The sequence below is a fragment of the Scyliorhinus canicula genome, chromosome 22 (genome assembly GCF_902713615.1).
Source record: "Scyliorhinus canicula chromosome 22, sScyCan1.1, whole genome shotgun sequence".
In the NCBI taxonomy this organism is placed as follows: Eukaryota; Metazoa; Chordata; class Chondrichthyes; order Carcharhiniformes; family Scyliorhinidae; genus Scyliorhinus; species Scyliorhinus canicula.
Window position 1 is genome coordinate 116021 of NC_052167.1, and position 25355 is coordinate 141375.

Genomic DNA, 25355 nt, shown 5'->3' on the forward strand with positions numbered 1-25355 from the left:
TCTATCACCCCTCAATTTAAAGCTATGTCCCCTCGTGTTGGTCATCACCATCCGAGGAAAAAGACTCTCACTGTCCACCCTATCTAACCCTCTGACTATCTTATATGTCTCTATTAAGTCACCTCTCAGCCTTCTCCTCTCTAACGAAAACAACTTCAAGTCCCTGAGCCTTTCCTCGTAAGACCTTCCCTCCATACCAGGCAACATCCTAGTAAACCTCCTCTAAACCCTTTCCAAAGCTTCCACATCCTTCCTATAATGTGGTGACCAGAACTGCACGCAGTACTCCAGGTGTGGCCGCACCAGAGTTATGTACAGCTGCAGCATGATCTTGTGGCTCCGAAACTCAATCCCCCTGCTGATAAAGGCTAGCACACCATATGCCTTCTTAACAGCCCTATTAACCTGGGTGGCAACTTTCAGGGATTTATGTACCTGGATCCGAGATCTCTCTGTTCATCTACACTACCAAGAATCTTGCCATTAGCCCAGTACTCTGCATTCCTATTACTCCTTCCAAAGTGAACCACCTCACACTTTTCTGCATTAAACTCCATCTGCCACCTCTCAGCCCAGCTCTGCAGCTTATCTATGTCCCTCTGTATCCTATAACATCCTTCAGCACTATCCACAACTCCACCGACCTTCGTGTCATCTGCAAATTTACTAACCCATCCTTCTACACCCTCTTCCAGGTCATTTATAAAAATGACAAACAGCAGTGGCCCCAAAACAGATCCTTGTGGTACACCACTAGTAACTGAACTCCAGGATGAACATTTGCCATCTACCACCACCCTCTGTCTTCTTTCAGCTAGCCAATTACTGATCCAAACCGCTAAATCACCTTCAATCCCATACTTCCTTATTTTCTGCAATAGCCTACCGTGGGGAACCTTATCAAACGCCTTACTGAAATCCATATACACCACATCAACAGCTTTACCCTGATCCACCTGTTTGGTCACCTTCTCAAAAAACTCAATAAGGTTTGTGAGGCATGACCTACCCTTCACAAAACCGTGTTGACTATCGCTAATCAACTTGTTCTTTTCAAGATGATTATAAACCCTATCTCTTATAACCTTTTCCAACATTTTACCCACAACCGAAGTAAGGCTCACAGGTCTATAATTACCAGGGTTGTCTCTACTCCCCTTCTTGAACAAGGGGACAACATTTGCTATCCTCCAGTCTTCCGGCACTATTCCTGTCGACAAAGACGACATAAAGATCAAGGACAAAGGCTCTGCAATCTCCTCCCTGGCTTCCCAGAGAATCCTAGGATAAATCCCATCTGGCCCAGGGACTTATCTATTTTGACATTTTCCAAAATTGCTAACACCTCCTCCTTTTGAACCTCAATTCCATCTAGCCTGGTCGACTGAACCTGAGTGTTCTCCACGACAACATTGTCTTTCTCCAGTGTAAACACTGACGAAAAATATCCATTTAACGCTTCCCCTATCTCCTCTGATTCCACACACAACTTTCCACTACTATCCTTGATTGGCCCTAATCTTACTCTAGTCATTTTTTTGTTCCTGATATACCTATAGAAAGCCTTAGGGTTTTCCTTGATCCTATCCGCCAACGACTTTTCGTGTCCTCTCCTCGCTCTTCTTAACTCTCCCTTTAGGTCCTTCCTGGCTAACTTGTAACTCTCAAGTGCCCTAACTGAGCCTTCATGTCTCATCCTAACATAAGCCTTCTTCTTCCTCTTGACAAGTGCTTCAACTTCCTTAGTAAACCACGGTTCCCTTGCTCGACAACTTCCTCCCTGCCTGACAGGTACATACTTATCAAGGACACGCAGTAGCCGTTCCTTGAAAAAGCTCCACATTTCGATTGTACCCATCCCCTGCAGTTTCCTTCTCCATCCTATACTTCCTAAATCTTGCCGAATAGCATCATAATTGCCTTTCCCCCAGCTATAATTCTTGCCTTGCGGTATATACCTATCCCTGCCCATTGCTAAAGTAAACATAACCGAGTTGTGATCACTATCACCAAAGTGCTCACCTACATCTAAATCTAACACCTGGCCGGGTTCATTACCCAGTACCAAATCCAATGTGGCCTCGCCCCTTGCTGGCCTGTCTACATACTGTGTCAGGAAACCCTCCTGCACATACAGTACAAAAACTGACCCATCTATAGTACTCGAACTATAGTATTTCCAGTCAATATTTGGAAAGTTAAAGTCCCCATAACAACTACCCTGTTACTCTCGCTCCTGTCGAGAATCATCTTTGCAATCCTTTCCTCTACATCTCTGGAACTATTCGGAGGTCTATAGACAACTCCCAACAGGGTGACCTCTCCTCTCCTGTTCCTAACCTCGGCCCATACTACCTCAGTAGACGAGTCCTCAAACGTCCTTTCCACCGCCGTAATACTTTCCTTGATTAACAATGCCACACCCCCCCCCTCTTTTACCATCTTCTCTGTTCTTACAGAAACATCTAAATCCTGGAACCTGCAACAACCATTCCTGTCCCTGCTCTACCCATGTCTCCGAAATCGCCACAACATCGAGATCCCAGGTACCAACCCAAGCTGCAAGCTCACCCACCTTATTCCGGATGCTCCTGGCGTTGAAGTAGACACACTTCAAACTAGCGTCTTGCTTGCCGGTGCCCTCTTTCGAACTTTTAACCCTATCCCTGACCTCACTACTCTCAACATCCTGTACACTGGGACTACAATTTAGGTTCCCATCCCCCTGCTGAATTAGTTTAAACCCCCCCCGAAGAGCACTAGCAAATCTCCCCCCCAGGATATTGGTACCCCTCTGGTTCAGGTGAAGACCATCCTGTTTGTAGAGGTCCCACCTACCCCAGAATGAGCCCCAATTATCCAGGAAACCAAAACCCTCCCTCCTGCACCATCCCTGTAGCCACGTGTTCAACTCCTCTCCTCATGTAGACCTACATGCACACCAACTTAGGCTTTTAATAATTACTGCACTGGATACATATTGGACAATATATAACTGAAATGTCTATATTCATGGCAATATTACTGTACTTTTCAGTGCACCTTATTGTTTATTAACATAGTCACCCAATGTTTGTACCAAACATTTTGGTTGTGCGGAAATCCAAATTGCTATTCCAGGGACAACAACATTTTCATTTTTTTATATGTTTATGCACTGCCTAATTTTTGCCTCTTTAAATAAAGGTTTCTGAGATACGGAAATCGGGAGAAGATGGCACAGGAATTGAAATATGGTGACATTGTGGAACGACATCTAATTGATGGTGATATAGTGCTGTTCAACAGACAACCGTCCCTGCACAAGCTGAGCATCATGGCCCATATAGTAAGTGTTTTTTAATTCATGAAATGATGTTACAAAATGCATTATTCGTACCTTTGTTTGCAGAAATAAATTGTTACTTTTTCAGTTGCACAATTAAGTTTGGAAAAATAACTTCAATCAGCTTCTAGGGTACAATACTGCAAAAAATATTTTAACTAATGTGTCTTTAGCATCCTGCTAATTTTTTGTGGTTTTGATGGTTTTTGGCATAAGGCGTGCGAAGGTTTAAAGAAGTGAGTTGTATATTTAGCTCAAATACAGTCTCTGATTTCTAGGAGCAGAATTTGTACAATTTATTCACCCTTATACTGCTCCAATCCCCCTACCCTGTCCAATTTATGTTACAGTCTATAACCAGGATCAGTAATAACTTTTGTAAAATGTAGAATCGATCAAGATGAAAAGAAACTGCAAATTGTTTTATATTGATAAAAATTTCAGGCCATGGTAAAACCACACAGAACATTCCGGTTCAATGAATGTGTCTGTACACCGTACAATGCGGATTTTGATGGTGATGAAATGAATCTTCATCTTCCTCAAACTGAGGAAGCCAAGGCTGAAGCACTTGTTCTGATGGGGGTAAGTACTGTTTGGTTACATTCATGCATTCTTTAATGTAGCAATAAACCCACGTTTTATTTTCTGTAGCTAATTTACTATAGCGAATTAATCGCCAACTCTTATCTTCACTGTGTTCAAAGTTTTGATAAGATATTAGAATTAATAAATAAACTTATTACAAAACTCAATGGCAAGGCACCTGGGTGAGATGGCCAGCACCATACAATCTTTTTTTTTTAATAAACAATTTTATTGAGGTAGTTTTTGGCTTTATAAACAGTTACAGACATCATCAGAAAGAAAGCAAAAAAGGCAAAAATGTGCAAACATCCACGTACTTTCAATACTTCCATCGTAACATGTTGCACAAGCCCGCTCCTCTCCCACCGGTACTACCCGCCATATTTTCCCTCCTACTCTACTCTACCCCCCCACCCCCTGCTGACGCTCGCTCTCCCGCAAAGAAGTCAATAAATGGTTGCGACCTCCAGGCGAACCCCTGCACAGATCCCCTCAAGGCGAACTTAATTTTTTCCATACCCAGGAAACTCGACATGTCCGCAAGCCACCACTCAGTCTTCGGGGGCTTTGAGTCCCTCCACGCCAATAGTATTCGTCGCCGGGCTATCAGGGAAGCAAAGGCCAAAACATCGGCCTCTTTCTCCCCCTGGACCCCTGGGTCTTCCGAAACCCCAAAAATTGCCACCCCTGGACTCATCACCACCCTTGTTTTTAGCACCCGGGACATGACCCCCGCAAAACCCTCCCAGTATCCCCTCAGCTTAGGGCATGCCCAAAACATGTGTACGTGGTTCGCTGGTCCTCCCGCGCACCTAGCGCATTTGTCCTCTATCCCGAAGAATTTGCTCATCCGAGCCACCGTCATATGGGCCCGGTGAACGACCTTAAATTGAATCAGCCCGAGCCTAGCACATGTCGCGGTCGAATTTACCCTACTCAGGACCTCTGCCCACAGCCCATCCTCCATTTCCCCGCCTAGCTCCTCCTCCCATTTAAGTTTCAGTTCCTCTGTCTGGGACCCTTCCTCCCTCATGAGCACCTTATAAATACCCGAGACTCTACCCTCCCCTTCTTCCCTCCCAGAGACTATTCTGTCTAGGATCCCCATTGGCGGGAGGCGTGGGAAAGATGGGACCTGTCTACGAACAAAGTCCCGCAACTGTAGGTATCTAAAGTCAGTTCCCCTTACCAACCCAAATTTCTCCTCCAAGCTCCTCAAACTCGCAAAGCTTCCTTCCAGGAACATATCACCCACCCTTCCCGCCCCCGCCCGCCGCCATACTCGGAACCCACCATCCATACTCCCGGGGGCAAACCGATGGTTATCGCAGATTGGCGCCCAGATAGACGCCCCCATCTCCCCTACATGCCCTCCTCCACTGGCCCCATATCCGCAGGGTCGCCACCACTACCGGGCTGGTGGTGTACTTGGCCGGCGGCAGCGGTAGAGGAGCCGTGACCAGGGCTGCCAAGCTGGAGCCCCTGCACGAAGCCGCCTCCACCCGCTCCCAAATAGACCCCGTACCCACCATCCACTTCCTTATCATAGCGATGTTGGCCGCCCAGTAATAATTAATCAGACTCGGCAAAGCCAGTCCTCCCTCGCTGCGATTCCTCTCCAACATCGCCTTCTTCACCCGCGGGGATTTTCCCGCCCAGACAAAGCTCATGATCATCCCATTAACTCTTTTGAAGAAGGACTGTGGGATAAAGATCGGGAGGCACTGAAAAATAAACAGAAATCGAGGGAGGATTGTCATCTTTACAGTCTGCACCCTCCCTGCCAACGACAGCGGGAGTACATCCCATCTCCGAAACTCTCCCTTCATTTGCTCCACCACCCTGGCCAAATTTAACTTATGCAGCCTGCCCCAGTCTCGTGCCACCTGGATTCCCAAATACCGGAAATTTTCCTCAACCAGCCTAAACGGTAGCCCTCTCAATCTGTTCTCCTGGCCCCTTGCCTGGACCACAAACATTTCACTCTTGACCGTATTTAATTTGTATCCTGAGAACTGGTCGAACTTCCTCAGCATTCCCAGTATACCCCATCCCGGCCACTGGGTCCGACACGTACAGGAGCAGGTCGTCTGCATAAAGAGAGACCCTATGTTCAACCCCGCCCCTCACCATCCCCTTCCATCCCTCTGCGGCTCTCAGCGCAATCGCCAGCGGCTCTATGGCCAGCGCAAACAGCAGCGGGGAGTGCGGGCAGCCCTGTCTGGTCCCTCGGTACAACCTAAAGTACTCCGACATTTCTCTGTTGGTCCTGACGCTGGCCCTCGGGGCCTAATATAATAATTTGATCCAATCCACCAATCTCTCCCCGAACCCAAACCGTCCGAGCACCTCCCATAGATAGTCCCACTCCACCCGGTCAAAGGCCTTCTCGGCGTCCATTGCCACCCCTACCTCCACCTCCCTACCCACTGGGGGCATCATTATCGCATTAAGTAATCTCAGGTTGAGCACCATACAATCTTGAGGAAATAATGAGCTGGCTCGGGCTAACACAGTTAAGATGTTCGTTAATGCAGGAGCTATGCCAGAGGACTGGGAGTATTGAATGGATCCTTGTGTTCCATAAAAGAGAAAACCATGAATCGAGGTATTATAAACCATTTAACCTAATTTTCATCATAGGAAAAATTGCTTCAGATCAATTAACAGGATACTATCAACAGGAATTTAACATGTAGGTAAATCTTTAGCTATGAACACTGACAAGGAAACTAAGTTGTGTATTATGTCACAATGTTCCCGGGAGATCCCAAAGTGCTCGCAGCATAATTACTTTTGAAATGTGATTTACTGCTGTGTTTTAGGCAAACTTGGCTAATCGGTGCACAGCATGGTCCCACAAAGAGTCGATGGGGTGAATGAGATATTAGTTTGTAGTCCTGGGAAAGATGTTGATTAAAACTGGAGGCCACCACCCTCAGTATTTACCAACTGGAGGTTAGCACATATCAAGCAACCTAAGTGAAACTAGAGTACAACAGAGAAATGAAGATAAACCCAGTTGGATCAAATGTCCTTAGCCTTGTAAAGCAACTTTCTCAGTGTCATGGTCATTTTAACCAACTAATTGATACTGAGGTCTTTTTCTTTGGTTTGCATCTTGCATTTTGCTGTAGATAGTTTATCCAAACTGTCTTGTGCACTTTAACTTTACCTGACTGGATCTAATTTACCTGATTCAATTACAGCGTCTCATTCTCTGGAGCATTGAATACCTGTAAAAGTGGTTACAATTGAATTAGTTCATGCACCACATAATTTCTTTTCCCTTTAGACAAAAGCAAATTTGGTAACTCCTAGAAATGGGGAACCGCTGATTGCTGCAATCCAGGATTTTCTAACAGGTAAGGTTGTGAGTAGTGAAAATAAAAAGGTCAAATACCTTGTGAATCAGCTGGAATTTACGTCCTTTGCAAACGTACCAGGAATTAGATTAGGCCAAATGTATATCAAACCAATTATGTACTAGGATTTGAGTAGCATTTACAACTTAAACCAAAAACGAAAAATGCTCAATTCTCAGCAGGTCAGGCAGCATCTGTGGAGAGAAAATCTGATTTGACATTTCGGGTCAATATGTCAGGTTTCATGTCACAACAGTTCCTGCATTAATCTTTTTTTAATTGCTATTGCTGGTGCTGCTAACATTTATTTATATTTGTCAACATATATTCATAGTGGCATTGAAGTGTTTGATGCTTTGTAATTATATTCTTGTCAAACAATATTAGTGTTGGATTGTTTTTAAAGAATTATTTGTTCACGCAATTGCCTAGTTGATTAGAGAGGGTGCGAGTGCAATTGTTCTCTGGTTAACAACATGCTAAGTTGGCAGTAATATCAATAACATGATCTATGTTTCAATAAAGTTCTCAGTCAAGGAGTTGCTTTCAAAAGTTTCCAAGTTTAGCATATTGTTCACTTTGTGTTTCGTCAGCAAATGTACAACCTCATCCAAGCAGGTTTTGAATGCCAATCTGTAGAGTTTAGGAATTTGTTTGGATTTGGCGTGGAAGAGGCCTGAAGCAGTTTCAAATTTTCTTTCGGAGGGGTTGGGAAATTTCTGCATTCTTGTCCCCAATCCTTAGCAAGTGCTGCCCTCAAACTGGCAACTGGAATTACATTTGAGACCAGCTAAAGTTTAGGATTCATTTCCCCTCCCTGTCTCAATCATTCTTAATGGGAAATGCTTGGCTTCTCCCAGTATTGGTACAGTTGAGTTCAGGCAGGCACCGCAAATATATATGAGCGGCAAGAATTTTGAATTTGCAGTATTAGGAAGTACATCATGTGCTGACTTTTGTGTATATTCCTCAAGATTTTAACGTGACTTCTGAGAAAATTTTCTATTTTTTTTAAGACAATATTTCATTTTTGTTTGTACAGCTGCTTATCTGCTGACCAGGAAAGACACTTTCTTTGATAGATCAAAGACGTGTCAGATTGTCGCCTCCATTCTTTCAGGCAAAGATGAGCGAATCAAAATTAGTCTTCCACCTCCAGCAATCCGGAAGGTGATACTTTAACGATTTTGTACTACGGTGTACTATATGCTAATGTTCCACAACTGGGGGTTACGCACGATATGAAACTAACTTGATTCATAAAACTTAACTTGAATCTGATTTTGCTAAATAGTTTATATGTTCTGCTATAGTTTAATCTTTTTATTTTATCGATGGACTTTATAAAACCTTTGCAAGCATATACATTTTAAATCATTGGGGTTTTGCATGCTTCCCATTTCATTTGACGATTCACTTGTGTTGTCATGTGATAACGTGTTTGTAATCGGGACGTTGCTGAATTGGAAATTTTAGGGGATGATGGTGGGAGTGGGGCAGGATTTTGGCTGTCACTGAGTTACCATCCCAGACTTGCTGATTTGCACAGTGCATGTATTGCAATATGTGGCCATGACATTGTGAGCACTGGGTCCGATTAACGTGCTGCAGTTCCACTTTCTACCTGAACTGGGTGGGAGGCAGTTACCATCCTCTAAGAATCAGGGACCCCTTGACTGCTCGTTGGCGCTCAGGCACGTGTAGGGAAAAGGTTTTGTGGATAAGTAAGGTTGAGATACAGGACAAGCATGTTACAATTTTGTGTGTACGGGACCTAGAATAAAGTAAAAAAACAGTTGTTTTTTTTAAATACCTGGGGGACTCCTTCAGCTTCCTGATCCTGTTGGAAATAAGCCTTCACATGACAGGAAAGCCACAATGCTTCTGAGGTCAAAGAGAAGTAATAATAGCTTTTGAAGACTTGATGGTGTCATATCTTGATTAGCATGTGTTAATTGGGGCTCAGGTGCCCAGTTTCCACCAGGTGGAATTCCCTGTCACCCTTTCAATCAAGGTTATCGATTTGATTTTTTTTTTTGCATGGTCATGCCTTGTCTCAATTGTGAAGTCAGTCTGTAAACGTTGTGGTCTTTAAGTTGATAGCTGGGGCTTGTCACAGAAACTTCATTGCAGTGTTAATGTAAGCCTACCTGTGATGATAATAAAGGTTATTATTAAAAAAACACAACTGTTTAAAGTTGCCTTTAATGTCCTCAATGTCCTCAATGCTGATGACTACCCATTTGCTGATGACTACCAAGTTTGCAGTTAACATATCTTAAAGTTTTTGGTACCATAAATGTGGATAAGCCTGGTGGTGTGTTTTTTGGGAGGTGTATACAGCCTTGTGAAGTCCATATTACTTGTTACTTGATTCCATTCATAAGTGCATAACTAATAATTAATTGTGGGTACCGCTTGCATCTATTAGAGGGGAGGGATGCTGTAATTGTACATTTCTTGGTGAATCCACACTTCAGATTTATGACTGCGATTTAAACATAATTTATGCTAAAGTGCAAGATAATGTCTCCCTTACAGCCCGTGACACTCTGGACAGGGAAGCAAATATTTAGCCTCATTCTGAAACCGAGCAAGGACTGTCCTATTAATGCAAACCTGCGCACCAAGGGCAAGCAGTACTGTGGAAAAGGCGAAGACCTCTGCTTCAACGACTCTTGTAAGGCATAACATTTGCACCTTAGAACAAAACCTTCAATTCGGGGCAAAATGTTACGTTTCAGAAAGCTAGGTATCGAAGGATGGAATATGGGCCAATCTTTACATGCTTTTATGAGCATTTATCTACAGCGTTACACATTACAAGCATGCACCTCCTTATCCAACAACCACAATTTCAGTCTTTTTTTTATAGGAACAAAAGTGAAACCCTACTTAATGCTCACCACCTGCATGCAATTAATACCTAATTAACACAATTGAATCAAAACCAACAGTAATGATTTTTGATGGAAATTATTTTACAAAGGAGGTTTTTTTATTCTTAATAATAATTGTTTCATATTTGGCACAGCTTTGATGTGGAGCAGACTGGGTCATTAGAATAAAGGAAGTAATTGAGGATCAGTTTTGGCATATGGTCATATTCCGATTTTGGCCAGCTGACTTTGACATTGAGATGAGTTTTCATGTTACGTACAGTGGGATTAATTGTATAATTGAATTTGGTCTCCAGTGCAACATAATTATCTGTGTCCTACCTCATTTTCCATAATTGTTGTAGGTGTCAGGAGACCGCAGACTATACTTTAGGGAACAGTGAGGTAAAGTGGATTTTCCACTTTTCTCCCCTGTGTCTGCATGGGTTTCCTCCGGGCGCTCCGGTTTCCTCCCACAGTCCAAAGATGTGCATGCTAAAATTTCCCCATTGTGTCCAAATGTATTGTACACCGTACCTTTTATACTTGGGGGTTCAGATGCATAGATCTTTAAAATACAACGAACAAGTGCAGAAAATAATCAAAAAGGCTCATGGAATGCTAGTCGTTGCATCTATAGGATTGGCATATAAAGACACCAAGTTTATGTTTCAGCTTTACAAAACCCTGGTTAGATCCCACTTGGAGGACTGTGAGCAGTTCTGGGCACCACACCTGAGGAAGGATGTATTGGCCATAGAGGGAATGCAACGTAGGTTTACAAAAATGATACCTGGACTACAGGGATTAAGTTGCAAGGAAAGATTACTTAAATTAGGCCTGTGTTCGCTAGAATGTAGGAGATGATTTGATCAAAGCCTTCAAGATATCAACACAAATACAGGATACACAAAGATAAACTACTTCCACTGGTTGGAAATTCCAGAATTAGGGGATTATAGTCTAAAATTTAAGGCCAGGCAGTTCGGCAGCGATGTTAGGAAGCACGTCTTCACGTAAAGGGTGGGAGAGGTTTGGAACTCTGCCACGAGCAGCAGTTGAAGGTAGAACAGTTGTTAAATTTAAATCTGAGATAGATAGATTTTTGGTAAGCAAAGATATTAAGGGTTATGGGCCAAAGGCAGCTATATGAAGTTGGGTCATAGATCAGCCATGGCCTCATTGAATGGCAGGACAGGCTCGAGGAGCTGAATGGCCTACTCCTGTTCCTAGGTCATAAACTCCAGAATTTCCTCCCTATCCTGCTTTAAGACCCTTGTTACAATCTGTCTCTTCAATCAAAGTTTTCATAACCCTCTCAAGAGGCAGCAGGGTAGCATGGTGGTTAGCATAAATGCTTCACAGCTCCAGGGTCCCAGGTTCGATTCCTGGCTGGGTCACTGTCTGTGTGGAGTCTGCACGTCCTCCCCCTGTGTGCGTGGGTTTCCTCCGGGTGCTCCGGTTTCCTCCCACAGTCCAAAGATGTGCGGGTTAGGTGGATTGGCCATGCTAAATTGCCCGTAGTGTCCTAATAAAAGTAAGGTTAAGGGGAGGGGGGTTGTTGGGTTATGGGTATAGGGTGGATACGTGGGTTTGAGTAGGGTGATCATGGCTCGGCACAACATTGAGGGTCGAAGGGCCTGTTCTGTGCTGTACTGTTCTATGTTCTAATATCTCCTTTTTCGACTCGACTTGCCTGAAACACTTTGGGGCATTCCTCTACATTGAAGGTGACAGTTGTAAACTATTTCCACCGACCAGCAATATTATACTCTCATAGAAAAAAATAATTTACCTAGAAAACATTCATTTGGAAGCCCATTTTTAGATCTTGACTGGTTTATTCGTTTTCTGTGTTCAGAATTTTTAGTGTTTGTGGCTGGAGAGGGGCATAGGAGCTTGTTAAATAGACAAATAAATAAAAAAGTCCTACAGGAAAATTCAAATACAATTCCACGATTCTGATCGCTAAACACTTGTGTATGCGCTAAGAGAAATGGATATTTCTTTGGTGGTTGGTGTGGAATTAAACATGTCAGTTAATAAGCCAAATCATAGTGACCACTTCACATGGGGATTATCCAGATGAGCTCATATGTTGTACACTTGTTCATTATTTAGGTTATATAGAAAGTTTAATAGGTATGGTAGTGTTATGGGCCAGGGTTTAGAGAACACCAAAGTATATCATGGAGTTCACCTGACCCACAACTGTTTATAGATTTTGGTTACAAGGGCCTAATCTTCAGGTGTTATGCAACAGAGGCCTTAAGCACTTTAAATCAAGAACAATGTTTACTCTGCAAATTCAGTTAACATTTTATAAACACACACACTAAGCATTTTAATCAACTACAAACACATTCCCCACACAGCTACAGTTCTCTAGAAGAATACACCCCTCAATAAGTTCCTTTTTCTGCTTTTACTCAAGTAACAACATCCATAAACACCAACACCCTTTTTCCCACAGAACAGTAGGTTTGAATTCTTTACAGAAAACAGGCATCACTTTTAAATTATCAAGTGCTCTGGCCACCTTTTAACACATAGAGAGAGAGACTAGAATAAATCTTCTTTGTCTGAATGCAGCTCCCAACTGTATAAACCGAAAGTAAAAAAACAGGGCCACAAACAGCTCCCAGCTTAAAACGAAGGTAAAAGACAGAACAACAGCCCAGCTCCACCCACACAATGACATAACTGAAGCTATTTGATAAACACACATTTCTTAAAGGGACATTCCCATGACAGTAGACAGTAAGTGCTTATATGATAGGAATAGGGCGGCACGGTGGCACAGTCATGAGCACTGCTGTCTCACAGTGCCAGGAACCCAGGTTCAATTCCGACCTTGGGTAACTGCCTGTGTGGAGTTCGCACGTTCTCCCCACGTCTGTGTGGGTATCCTTTGGGTGCTCCGGTTTCTTCCCGCACTCCATTAAGATGTGCAGGCTAGAGGCGAAAGAGGCCGGTGTCCTGGCCTTTGCGTCCCTAGTAGCCCGTCGAAGGATTCTGTTACAATGGAAGGATGCAAGGCCCCCAAGCGTGGAGACCTGGATCAGTGACATGGCGGGATTTATAAAATTGGAAAAGGTCGAATTTGCCCTGAGAGGATCAATACAAGGGTTCTATAAACGATGGCAGCCTTTTCTGGACTTCCTGGCTCAGAGATAGATAACTTGGTCAATAGCAGCAGCAACCCAGGGGGCTGGGGGGGGGGGGGGGGCTGCATTATTGTAGTGTTTATTCTGTAACTTTATAGTGTGTTAATTTGCGTTGTTGTTAAAATGCTGGGTTGTTCATGGGGATGGGGCGAATGTATATGATTGTTAATATTATTGTTATTTTCGGTATTTTACTAAGGTGCGTCAATGTTGTTTAAAATCAAAATTTTTCAATAAAAATTATTTTTAAAAAAAAGATGTGCAGGCTAGGTGGATTGGACGTGCTAAATTTCCCCTTAAGTGTCCAGGGGCATGCGGAATAGGGTGGTGTAGACAGGAGAGGGGACATGGATAGGGTGCTCATTCAGAGGGCCGGTGCAGGCCCGATGGGCCGAATGGCCTCCTTCCTTCTGCACTATCAGGATTCTATTCCATGAATACTTGGAAATGTATTGGTGTCTTTTGTAGCCCTAGAAAATCCGTTGAAACTTTAGTGATGCATCTGTAGCAATGCAGGTTGTTATTTCCACTTTGATCGCTGACATTTGTCTAGAAACTATTTTCACCACAAATCAGAATGAGATGAGCACCGTTATAATGTTTGTCGCATCCCTTTCACGTTGATTTTTCTCTTTCTGTATCCAAATGCCTTCTGTAGTTTTACTTTCTTGCATAGTTACTTTTTTTTTGTTCATGTCACAGTTGTTGTAATCCAGAACAGCGAGCTGATGTCTGGGAGCCTGGATAAAGGAACACTGGGATCGGGTTCCAAGAACAATATCTTCTACATCCTGCTGAGAGACTGGGGGCAGATGGCAGCTGCAGATGCTATGTCACGTCTTGCTCGGCTAGCTCCTGTCTATCTATGTAAGTAGTAAATAGGCCTCAAAATGCTATTGCCTGATTGAATTCTTTGAGGGCAATCTTTTTTGTTTCTTCTGATAATTCGCAATTTGGATTTGAACTCCCAACCCCCGGATTGCTAACTCTCAACCATGAATATTATAACAGCATAAATGTTGCACTACCCGTTCCATAAGTTACTGTACGAACAGCAAACTGATTTATTTTGAACAGCTAAAAAATATCATGTTGCTTAAGGCTACAATGTTGTGAGAAGTGAGGGAGCGCAACAAAAGAGAAATGAAATGAAAATCGCTTATTGTCACGAGTAGGCTTTAATGAAGTTACTGTGAAAAGCCCCTAGTCGCCACATTCCGGTGCCTGTCTGGGGAGGCTGGTACGGGAATCGAACCGTGCTGCTGGCCTGCTTGGTGTGTTTTAAAAGCCAGCGATTTAGCCCAGTGAGCTAAACGAGCCCCTGGTAAGGATAAGTGCTTATAGATAAAAAGCAAATTACCGTGGATGCTGGAATCTGAAACAAAAGCAGAAAATACTGGACCATCTCAGCAGGTCTGGCAGCATCTGTGGAGAGAGAAGAGAGCTGACGTTTCGAGTCTGGATGACTCTGTCAAAGCTGGAGAGAGAACTGGAAATGGGGTCAGATTTATACTGGAGTGGGGGGGGGGGGGGGGGGGGGGGGGCGGGGGGGGGGGGGGTGTGGAGCGGTGGGCTGGATAGGGGGCCAGCGATAGGTGGAAATAGACAAAGATCTCGAGGACAGAAAATAAAAGGAATGTAAATGGGGGTGATTGAAATTAAGAAGGGTGCTGATAGTGGCATATAAAGATTAGAATGTATGAACGGCTGTCCGTGTGGAGTTTGCACATTCTCCCCATGCCTGCATGGGTTTCACCCCCACAACCCAAAGATGTGCAGGTTAGATGGATTGGCCACCCTAAATTGCCCCTTAATTGGAAAAAAAAATAATTGGGTACTCTAAATTTATTTTTTTTAAAGAATGAATGAATGGCAGAACAAAGGGTCCGTGCATTTTTTAAAAATCCATTTCACTTCCATCATAAGAGCAGTATCTGCTGTAACCACATTTCGGCCTTTTTAGAGCCACCCTTGCTCTGTATTGATTTTTGGAATTCATTATATATTTTTCAGTTGAATGGTTGAGATTGAGTGCAGATGTGTATATTGCCACGTCATGGTTCAGCTGTTGAAACTACAGTTGTCAGTCATCCATAATTTTAATTTCCTGCCTTGTACCATTGTTGGAACAACTATTTCCATCGTACAGAATTATGGCCAGCCAGGTAGCGGAAAGGATTTTGAAAATGGTCAGTGCTGTAAACTGAGGGCTGTGTTTAAATGCGTAATGAACAAGAAAGCATGCCTCGTATCACAAATTTTACAATACACATGATTACTTCTACACTCCTAATTACCAGACGTAAAATCCCTGATCCAGGGGGCGAGGAACGGTGGTTAGCACTGCTGCCTCTCAGCGCCAGGGTCCCAATTTCGATTCCGGCCTCGGGTGACTGTGTGGAGTTTACACGTTCTCCCCGTGTCTCCGTGGGTTTCTCCGGGTGCTCCGGTTTCCTCCCACCGTCCAAAGATGTGCAGGTTCGGTGGATTGGCCACGCTAAATTGCCCCTTAGTGTCCAAAGATGTGCAGGTTGGGAGGGGTGACACGGTTACTGGGATAGGGTGGGGTAGTGGACCGATGGGGTGCTCTTTCAGAGGGTTGGTGCAGACTCGATGGGATAAGTGGCCTCCTGCACTGTATGGATTCTTTTTGAGATTTTTACCTGATAAGATACCCGATCTCAGTGTTCCTTTATCCAGGCTCCCAGACATCAGCTCGCTGTTCTGGATTACAGCAACTGTTGATACTTGAATTAAAATTGACGGAATGAAAACATAATTCCCCTGCAATAAAATATCTCCCTTTATTTCAAGTAAAATAATAGAATATCTTGAGTAACAGGAGCCCATAAATGTAATCCTATCTAGCCATGGAGCGCGTGTTTCCAGTGCTTAATGCACTAGATATTTTCAATCCATTAATCTGTATTTGCTAATCATGCACATCAGTTTCCTCCACTGTTACATTAAATTAGAGAGTGATTAAACATGTCTAACAGAATACGCAATGCACACAGTTCAAGTGGTTTTAATTTTTTAATTTTTTAATTGAATTAGTATCCAGAGATTCTGTAAAGCTGGGAGACTTGTAATCTTTTATCTTGAACATACACACCAGGCAACATCAAAACCATTTCGCCTATCTGAAAAAAATAATAAGTCACTTATTTGCTGGAGTTTTACCTCAATGTCCTTTGGTTTTCCTCCAGGAATACAACTTCATTATTTGACTTAAAACCTTCCCTTTAAATTTAATGTCCAACTGTGTGTTTTGTAGTAGCAAAATAGGGGTTCACCTTCCTGAACAGGCTCTGTGCGGTCAGTACAGCTTTCTGTATAGTCTCATTGAATATTAGGTGTTACACTTTTAATAACTTTGGGGACAGCATTACTTGTAATTATCTGGTATATAGAACTGCATGACTAGCAGTGATCAGTTTTAAAGTGCAGGAAGATGGTTTTCGGAGTGAAGGCCAGTAACTAACACGAACATTAGAAACTTTCATGCAGCCTTTTCCCAAATTCCCTATTGTGGACTTTTTCGCATTTCAAGAACGCAGCAGGAAATGGAGGACAGCTGATACCTCGAATGATTTTTGAAAAGCAGACACCTCTTCCAGTGGTTCAGATGACATTGTAATCCCCAGGACTAAATTGTGACTTATTTTGTAAAGCATCTAAAATGAGATTGCTGCTTTGTAATCTCTCCTTGAAATGTTTTGTTTAAAATACATGCTGTTGGGTTTTTTCCTTTTTTTTTAATTGGATATTTGTGAAGGGGGGACGTGGCAGGCGCATGGTTTAGTTACGATGCATTTTACTTTGTAATTTTGAAGGGGAGGCGAGGTGGCACAATGGTTAGCACTGCTGCCTCACAGTGCCAAGTTTAATTCCAGCCAATTCTGTGTCACTGTCTGGAGTTTACACTTTCTCCCCGTGTCTGCGTGGGTTTCCTCCAGGTGCTCCGGTTTCCTCCCATAGTCCAAAGATGTGCAGGTTAGGTGGATTGGCCATGCTGAATTGCCCCTGGGTGTCCAAGGATGGGGATAGGACGGGTGGACAGGAGATTGGCATGGGTAGAGTTCTCATCCGAAGGGTCGGTGCAGATTAGATGGGCAAATTACGGGCAGCACGGTGGCGCACTGGGTTAGCACTGCGGCCTCACAGCGCTGAGGTCCCAGGTTCGATCCCGGCTCTGGGTCACTGTCTGTGTGGAGTTTGCACATTCTCCCCGTGTTTGCATGAGTTTCGCCCCCACACCCCAAAAATGTGCAAGCTAGGTGGATTGGCCACGCTAAATTGCCCCTTAATTGGAAAAAATAAATTGAGTACTCTAAATTTTAAAAAAAGATGGGCAAATTACCTCATTGAATCATAGAATTTACAGTGCAGAAGGAGGTCATTCGGCCCATCGAGTCTACACCAGTCCTTGGAAAGAGCACCCTACCTAAACCCATACCTCCACCCTATCCCTGTAATCCCACCAAACCTTTTTTGGACACTAAGGGCAATTTATCATGGCCAATCCACCTAACCTGCACTTATTTTGGACTGGGAGGAAACCCACGCAGACACGGGGAGAACGTGCAGACTCCACACAGACAGTGACCCAAGTGGGAATTAAACCTGGGACCATGGAGCTGTGAAGCAACTGTGCTAACCACTGTGCTACCTTGCTACCACCTTCTGCAATGTAGGGATTCTATGATTCTATGTTTGTTTTTCCCAAATCTAGCCAATCGAGGATTTTCCATTGGTATTGGTGACGTAACACCAGGCAAGGGGCTATTAAAAGCCAAGCAGGAACTACTTGATGCTGGCTACAAGAAGTGTGATGAATTTATTGACGCGCTAAACACAGGCAAACTTCAACAACAACCTGGATGCACAGCGGAAGAAACATTAGAAGTAAGGGCTGGTTTATCCTGTCGGTGTGAGGGAAAAGAAACATGTATTTGAAATTTCATCTTTGTCAATTTCCTAAATAATTTGTTCATCTTTACTTGAAATAACAAATACATTTGCTTCTGGCGGGTTGTGCAGAGTATTCTTTCCAGTTAAATTACAAATAAATCTCGTTGCATTGTTGAAGAAAAATAGCTGTAATGTGTAATTAAGAAATGTGTTGGCCAGAGATTTGTCTCCCCAGCAACACTTACACTATTATTTTTTGTAAAATCTGTAGTAAACATTTGGGTGGTGCTTTATCGTTTGATGCTGAAACAGGCCAATGATCGAAATGTGTCCCCAATGGACCCTTTTTAACTCACTGCCATTTAATAGTCTATTTGATACTTGACAACAATTGAAACTTTCATGCGGCAAGGTGGCACAATGGTTAGCACTGCTGCCTCACAGCTCCAGGGTCCCGGGTTCAATTCCGGCCTCGGGTGACTGTCTGTGTGGAGGTTGTACTTTCTCCCAGTATCTGCGTGGATTTTCTCTGGGTGCTCCGGTTTCCTCCCACAGTCCAAAAATGTGCATGTTAAGCGGATTGGCCACTCTAAATTGCCCCTTCGTGCCCAAAAAAGGTTAGGTCGGGTTACGGGGATAGGGTGGAAGCCTGGGCTGAAGTAGGATGCTCTTTCCAAGGGCTCGATGGGCCAAATGGCCTCCTTCTGCATTGTAAATTCTATGATCTATGATTTGATTTGCAAGAGCCGTGTTCAACACAATATCGGTATTTTTTAATGACTTAATAATTTGATTATCTCAAAAAGCTCGAGTTTCTTCCCAGAAAACCTGACTGCTTTGCACTTAACGCAACTGCTGAAGTCCGTTTATAAAACATATTTGCCCCTTCTTGCTAAAATTATGTAAAAACATGAAGGAATATCCTAGCTGAGCGCACTCTGCACTTTGGTTTTAGAATAGCTGGTTTTTCTTAACTGTTTTCAATTCTATGATTGATTCAGGAAGAAAGCAAAATATGACTGCGTCTATTTTGCCTGAATGGATTTGACATGATATTTTCGCTACTTTCAGGCCTTGATCCTCAAGGAACTCTCTGTAATTAGAGACCACGCTGGCAGTGCGTGCCTCCGGGAGCTGGACAAGAGCAACAGCCCCCTCATTATGGCCCTATGTGGTTCAAAAGGTATCTGGGCAATTTAGTCATTGTTAAATTGCAAATGCTATCACTAGTGCGTGGGTGGACAGGCATTTTGTACAGATTACATAGTCAAATGGACACTGAGTGGGTGTTTAGTAAAAGAAACTTGGGTACTTTGACCTATTTGGTAATGGGGAAATGTAACACTAAACTTTTTTATAAATCTTTCAAAAAAAGTTATAATGTTTTAAGTATGAGTGTATTTCTTTTCTGAAATCCATATATACGTAGACCAAGCTGTATGAAGCAGCTGTCTTTTGGTTTGGTCAACGTATCTAAAACTCTGAAAATAACGTAGCAAAAGGAATTGCTCTTGTTTCAGATTTGTAAATGTAGTCAAAATAAAAAGTCCTGGAAAAATTCATTAGGTCTGGCAGTATCTGGCAATATGACTCCTCCATTGGAGTAAACGTAAACAGAGACCAGCTTTAAGGCCTCTGCTGCTGAAACAGTCAAATTGAATGTGAACAGGTTGTAACCACCTCTTTGCTTCTTTTTGGGCAAAAGCATCTTGCCTCCTCTTGGGGTTGTCTGCTGGTAGCGCAGTTGTAACCAATGATTCTTTGGATGGGACAGTAATATACATTCGTATTATTTTTTTAAACCACAATTTCCAACCGTCGGGGTGGCACGGTGGCGCAGTGTTAGCACTGCTGCCTCACGGCACCGAGGACCCGGGTTCGAATCCCGGCCCTGGGTCACTGTCCGTGTGGAGTTTGCACATTCTTCCCGTGTCTGCGTGGGTTTCACCCCCACAACCCAAAGATGTCCAGGGTGGGTGGACTGGCCACGCTAAAGTTGGCCCTTCATTGGAAACATTTTTTTAAAAAGAAGTAAATCCTGGCATTTGTCTTTTATTCTTGATTCACCAAGTAGTAATGAACACTCTTAATAGGTTCCTTCATCAACATCTCCCAGATGATTGCCTGTGTAGGACAGCAGGCTATTAGTGGATCACGCGTTCCTGATGGTTTTGAGAATAGATCTCTGCCTCACTTTGAAAAGCATTCGAAGGTGAGCAATCTACTTAGTTAATGAAGATCCTGTCATCTCTCAATTACTCAATTAATGTACAAATGACTTTGCAAACTGTGCAGCTTATAATGAAATTGGCCAATTTCTTTCTGCAGCTTCCAGCAGCAAAGGGCTTTGTAGCGGACAGTTTCTATTCTGGTTTAACTCCTACAGAGTTTATCTTCCACACCATGGCTGGTCGTGAGGGCCTGGTGGATACTGCTGTCAAGACGGCAGAAACTGGATACATGCAGGTAATGGCAAAAATGGACAAATTTGTAATTGAGTTGGAAATGTTGACTTGTTCCTACAATCCGATTTGATGGTTGTCTACTCCGTTGGGACCATGTTTTTAGACTTCGTACCTCGTGCTAGTACTTGGAACAGGAAGTCTCATTTGATCTGTAAAACTAAGTATACGTACCTTTTGGAGCACACTCTGTGTTAATGATTAAACCTTTGGTTGGTGCTTGCAATTTATCCTGGCTGAGTTTTACATTCCAGTGGGTCTAAGTAATCTATGCACAAGACTGCTCAACTTTAATGCCTTTTATGTAGCTTGAAGTAATATATTGCCTCTACCATCGTATCTTCCTCTTCTCTGCCCCTACCCCTCCAAGCCAGGTGACCTTTGCTACACAAAGACGTGGTGCATGCTTGAACTACATTGATGGTAAATTAGACTGAGAATTTGATTCTGTACAGATAATTATTCAGGGCCGATGCTAATCTTCTTTGCTTTTGTGAGACAATGAATGGCAGAGACTGTTTATAACCCCTGTTGAACACCAGCAATTCTTGATTAACTTACACCATCGAAGACAATTTAACCCTGTCGGTTAGCTCAATTGCCTGGGTGGCTGGCTCGTGATGCAGAGCGAGGCCAGCAGTGCGGGTTCAATCCCCGCACCGGCTGAGGTTATTCAAGAAGTCCCGGCCTTCTGAATCTTACCCCTCGCCTGAGGTGTGGCGACCCTCGGGTTAAATCACCACCAGTCAGCTCTCAAAACGGGAGAGTCCTCTGGGACTGTGGCCACATTTACACTGTGTTGCTTACTTGCTGGACTTTTTCTAAAAGCGCATAAAGAATGTCTAAAAATAATTTGTACGTTCATTTGTTAAACCAACAATAAAGCATTTGAGATGGAAAAGTGAACATTTGTTCTTCAAACTGCATCCTACACACATCAGGTCTGATCAGTATTCTGGAGAAACCACCATGTGGATGACGTCTGGTGTGGTCCACTTCACTAGACCCAGCCCGTGCTGGAATCACAGTGAGGGTGTCAGCCTGGGATTCGCCTTGGCATCAGCTGGATATGCTCTGCTTAGTGAGCAAATTGGAATGGTTTGGAACAACGAGGGCTGAAATCCTTTAATCAGTCCATCTCCTCCCACCTAACCTGCATGTCATAACTGTTACAAGGTGCATGACCCACCATTGCTCCACAACCCCTGCCATCCCCCATCCACCTTCCACCGAGAGCCTGGTAAAACTCCAACTCTGAGTATGGTTTATATAACTCTAATTGAAGCCCTTTCTCAAACCAATATAATCCTAAATTGAAACTTATCTGCCTATAGATATTCAGCACCCACACACCTGAGGAATTCAATTGCAATGTTTAGCATACAACACCCCAGTCTGAAGATACTTTTTCTGTTTCTGCCTTTGTCTAGAGACGGCTGGTTAAATCCTTGGAGGATCTTTGCACACAGTACGATTTAACTGTACGCAGCTCAACTGGTGACATTATCCAGTTCATTTATGGTGGCGATGGCTTAGATCCAGCATCAATGGAAGGCAAAGATGAACCGTTAGAATTTAAGCGGGTTCTGGATAATATTCGGGTAATTTCATTTTGTTTTAAGACTATTGTTGATGTGTAGCAAACTGTAATTTGCTTCACAGGGTGTCCTTTAAGTCAACCGTGGTGCTGTTTCAACAAACTCCAGATTAAACTGCTTCTGCCAGCTTGAGTTCAAAATATGTAAAGAATGCCCTTTAGCTGCAGGAGGCTTTATTGTGATGAGTTGCAGTTTAAGGATAAGCTTTTTGATTCTTATTTATAAAAAAGGAAATTGCCAAGATTATCTTATCACAATCCATTTCGAGTTGTATTATTCGAGCAATAGTAGAAAACAAAAGATGTTTTTGCATCTCTCCTAATTTGTTTTCACCACTGTAGACCTGTCATTCTTAGACTGGTTCATTTCCCTGGGTTAGTTAGAATTCTTCAATCTGCGAACTAAGGTTCAATTGTAAAATCGGTACTCTGAAGGATTGATTGTCCAAAAGGGTTCATTGAGGGTTCATTGATTGCCTGGAAGTATATTTGTTCTTGCGGTTTCTGCTTCCTCGTCCCATCGTCGATTTTCTCGGCTGTTCTGGCCTCCCGTGTCCATGTCCAATAGGCAGCCTGATGTCGGTCCACATTGCTGTTGAACTACTTCTGCCGGTTCCTTCCTCTTGTTGAGGGTTGAATGCTACAAGCAACAGCATTTTCCCAATCTTTCCCAGGTGACTGACTGGCCAAAAATCTTCATTAGGAGAGTGCTATGGAAGTATTGTGCATTTTGTCAGTATTTGCTTTTAGAGCTATGGTCCTCTTGCTAGCATTATCTGCCTCTTCCATACTTCCAGATTTCACGTACTTTAAAGGGGTGATGTCCCCTAACTCTGCTGAATCTGATGATGCCCTCAGTTTAGCTCCTGAGTCAAGTTGAAGGATCACAGACTGCCTACTGGTGTGCGCTGCCAGCTACTTGGAGGCATAAGTGAGAACGGAGAACATATCGGGATACCAGTCAACCATACCCACATTCAAACCGGTGGTGTGTGGCTGACGGTGACTCCGAGGTCCTCGTTCTGTCAAAGAAATGTCACACAAATTACCGCTGGACCAGCCACACAAATTTTTGTGAACTCTACAATCACCCGCTCTTCAGTATTACCACCATGCAACAGTGTGGATGAGTTGGGACGTTCATTGGAGTTGAAAGCTTTATGCAACACCTTGTGGTGCAAAGTCTTGATGCTGTACATTGGCCATACCCAATGCCTACAACTGAATTTTTACACCAATAGTAAGAATTGATCTTCCTGCGGATAAAAAATAACCATTAATTGTATTAATTTCAGTTCCAATAAGAGGTGCCTAACAAGTTGTATGGTGCATTAATTTTCACAATGGAGTTCGTAAAACAGAAAATGTTTTCTCAGATATATATATATTTATATAAAAATCGACAACTACAAAATTGTACTCGGGTCAAAACAATTATCACCCAAGACCTTGTAATCCTGGGAGACAGCCCTTTGGTTGGTTAGAGATCATGGAAATGTTTGATCAGGTGGTTTCGTTTGCAAGCTATTTTTCTTTTTGTTGAGAGAAATGTCTGACACCTTTTGTTTCTCTTTTCTCCTAGGCCATTTACCCATGTCCGTGTGAACCAGCTCTGAGTAAGAATGAAGTGGTTGTAGCTGCTGAGGCTATTATGAAGAGAAGCGAGTTCCTGTGTTGTCAAAATGAATATCTGCAGGTTGGCAGAATGCTCATTCTTTACATCAAAGCATAATGTACATCAGATGCAGATGAAACATTTCCTGTTTCCTTTTTTTGTATTGATTAATCTATCCCATTTCTAAAGGCTCTAACTGGGACAGTTTGTGCGAAGTACACTGAGGTAATGGCTGTACCTGTGTGATTGGGCATTTCCCATTTACAAAATCTCACTCCGTATAAATGCCTCCCTAATGCACTGGCTGATTTTTGCTGCTAGCTACTCAATGTCTCGGACCAGAACTTTAAATAAAACTACATTTACAGTCAGCCATTTCAAGTACCGTTGCATCAAGAAGCTTTAATATACTTGTATGTTAATTGACTCGCTGAAGATGGAAGAAGAAGTCTTGTTGTAGACATAAATCTCAATACAGAGGGGGTGACGACGCGGATCTGAAATCTCGCATGGTGATGGCCAACACGAGGGGACATAGCTTTAAATTGAGGGGTGGTAGATATAGGACAGATGTCAGAGGCAGTTTCTTTACTCAGAGAGTAGTAGGCGTGTGGAACGCCCTGCGTGCAACAGTAGTTGACTCGCCAAATTTAAGGGCATTTAAGTGGTCACTGGATAGACATATGGATGAAAATGGAATAGTGTAGGTCAGATAGGCTTCAGATGGTTTCACGGGTCGGCGCAACATCGAGGGCCGAAGGGCCCGTACTGCGCTGTAATGTTCTATGTAACTGTCGGGAAATATGATTCTCGCCGGTGATATCTCGTTCCCCGAGATTCCTGCTGTGAAAGCGTGAGAATACATTTACATTTTACAAATACATTTTAACAAATTTACATATTATTAAAGGGCTTACACATCACTTGATTCCCACCTCACTGAATATTTAGTCGGCAACTTGGCAGTGCCAACCTGTGCTGGGGACAACCCTCTGGCGGGGACAATTTGGAAGGGCAGTTTTCATGCTATGTGAGATTTGGGGGATGGGGTGTCGAGTTCTTTGAAGGGGGCGCTTGGCAGTATTTGGGGGGGGGGGGAGGCTGGCAGTGGAAGCGGGGGGAGAAAATGTCACTTTCTCTGCCTTGGTGGTTGTGGGTTGCGGGGGGGGCAATAATTTGTGGTGGGGGAGGAAGAGCTCACGTTAATTGTGTGGTTGGTGGGGGCGGGGAGCTCCTGATAATGGAGGGGGTTGGTGAGCTCCCAGTTATTGTGGGGTTTTTTTTGGGGGGGGGGGCTGCATGGTTGGGGGGAGTTTACCTCAGTGCCAATCGGCGCAGCCATTAAAGATGTGTCTGCAGGTGGCCTGACTGGCTCTATCAGGCCCTGCCCCGCCAGACTGATGGCGTAGACCACAGCCCTAACTTCCTTTTGCCAGAGTGGCT

The 25355-nt window shown here is 43.4% G+C and overlaps 1 protein-coding gene across 1 annotated transcript in view; it reads left to right on the top strand.

Annotated features, from left to right (window-relative positions):
* The window catches only part of polr3a (polymerase (RNA) III (DNA directed) polypeptide A), a 60117-nt gene that overhangs the window by 18176 nt on the left and 16586 nt on the right, over positions 1–25355 (top strand). Inside the window, exons 10-21 of the mRNA XM_038782902.1 lie at positions 3187–3328; positions 3770–3910; positions 7209–7278; positions 8321–8448; positions 9820–9958; positions 14027–14191; positions 18060–18232; positions 19310–19421; positions 20332–20450; positions 20567–20704; positions 22131–22301; positions 23880–23993. Of these exons, the coding sequence (XP_038638830.1) occupies positions 3187–3328; positions 3770–3910; positions 7209–7278; positions 8321–8448; positions 9820–9958; positions 14027–14191; positions 18060–18232; positions 19310–19421; positions 20332–20450; positions 20567–20704; positions 22131–22301; positions 23880–23993 (1612 nt within the window). The remainder of the gene's footprint in view (positions 1–3186; positions 3329–3769; positions 3911–7208; positions 7279–8320; positions 8449–9819; positions 9959–14026; positions 14192–18059; positions 18233–19309; positions 19422–20331; positions 20451–20566; positions 20705–22130; positions 22302–23879; positions 23994–25355) is intronic.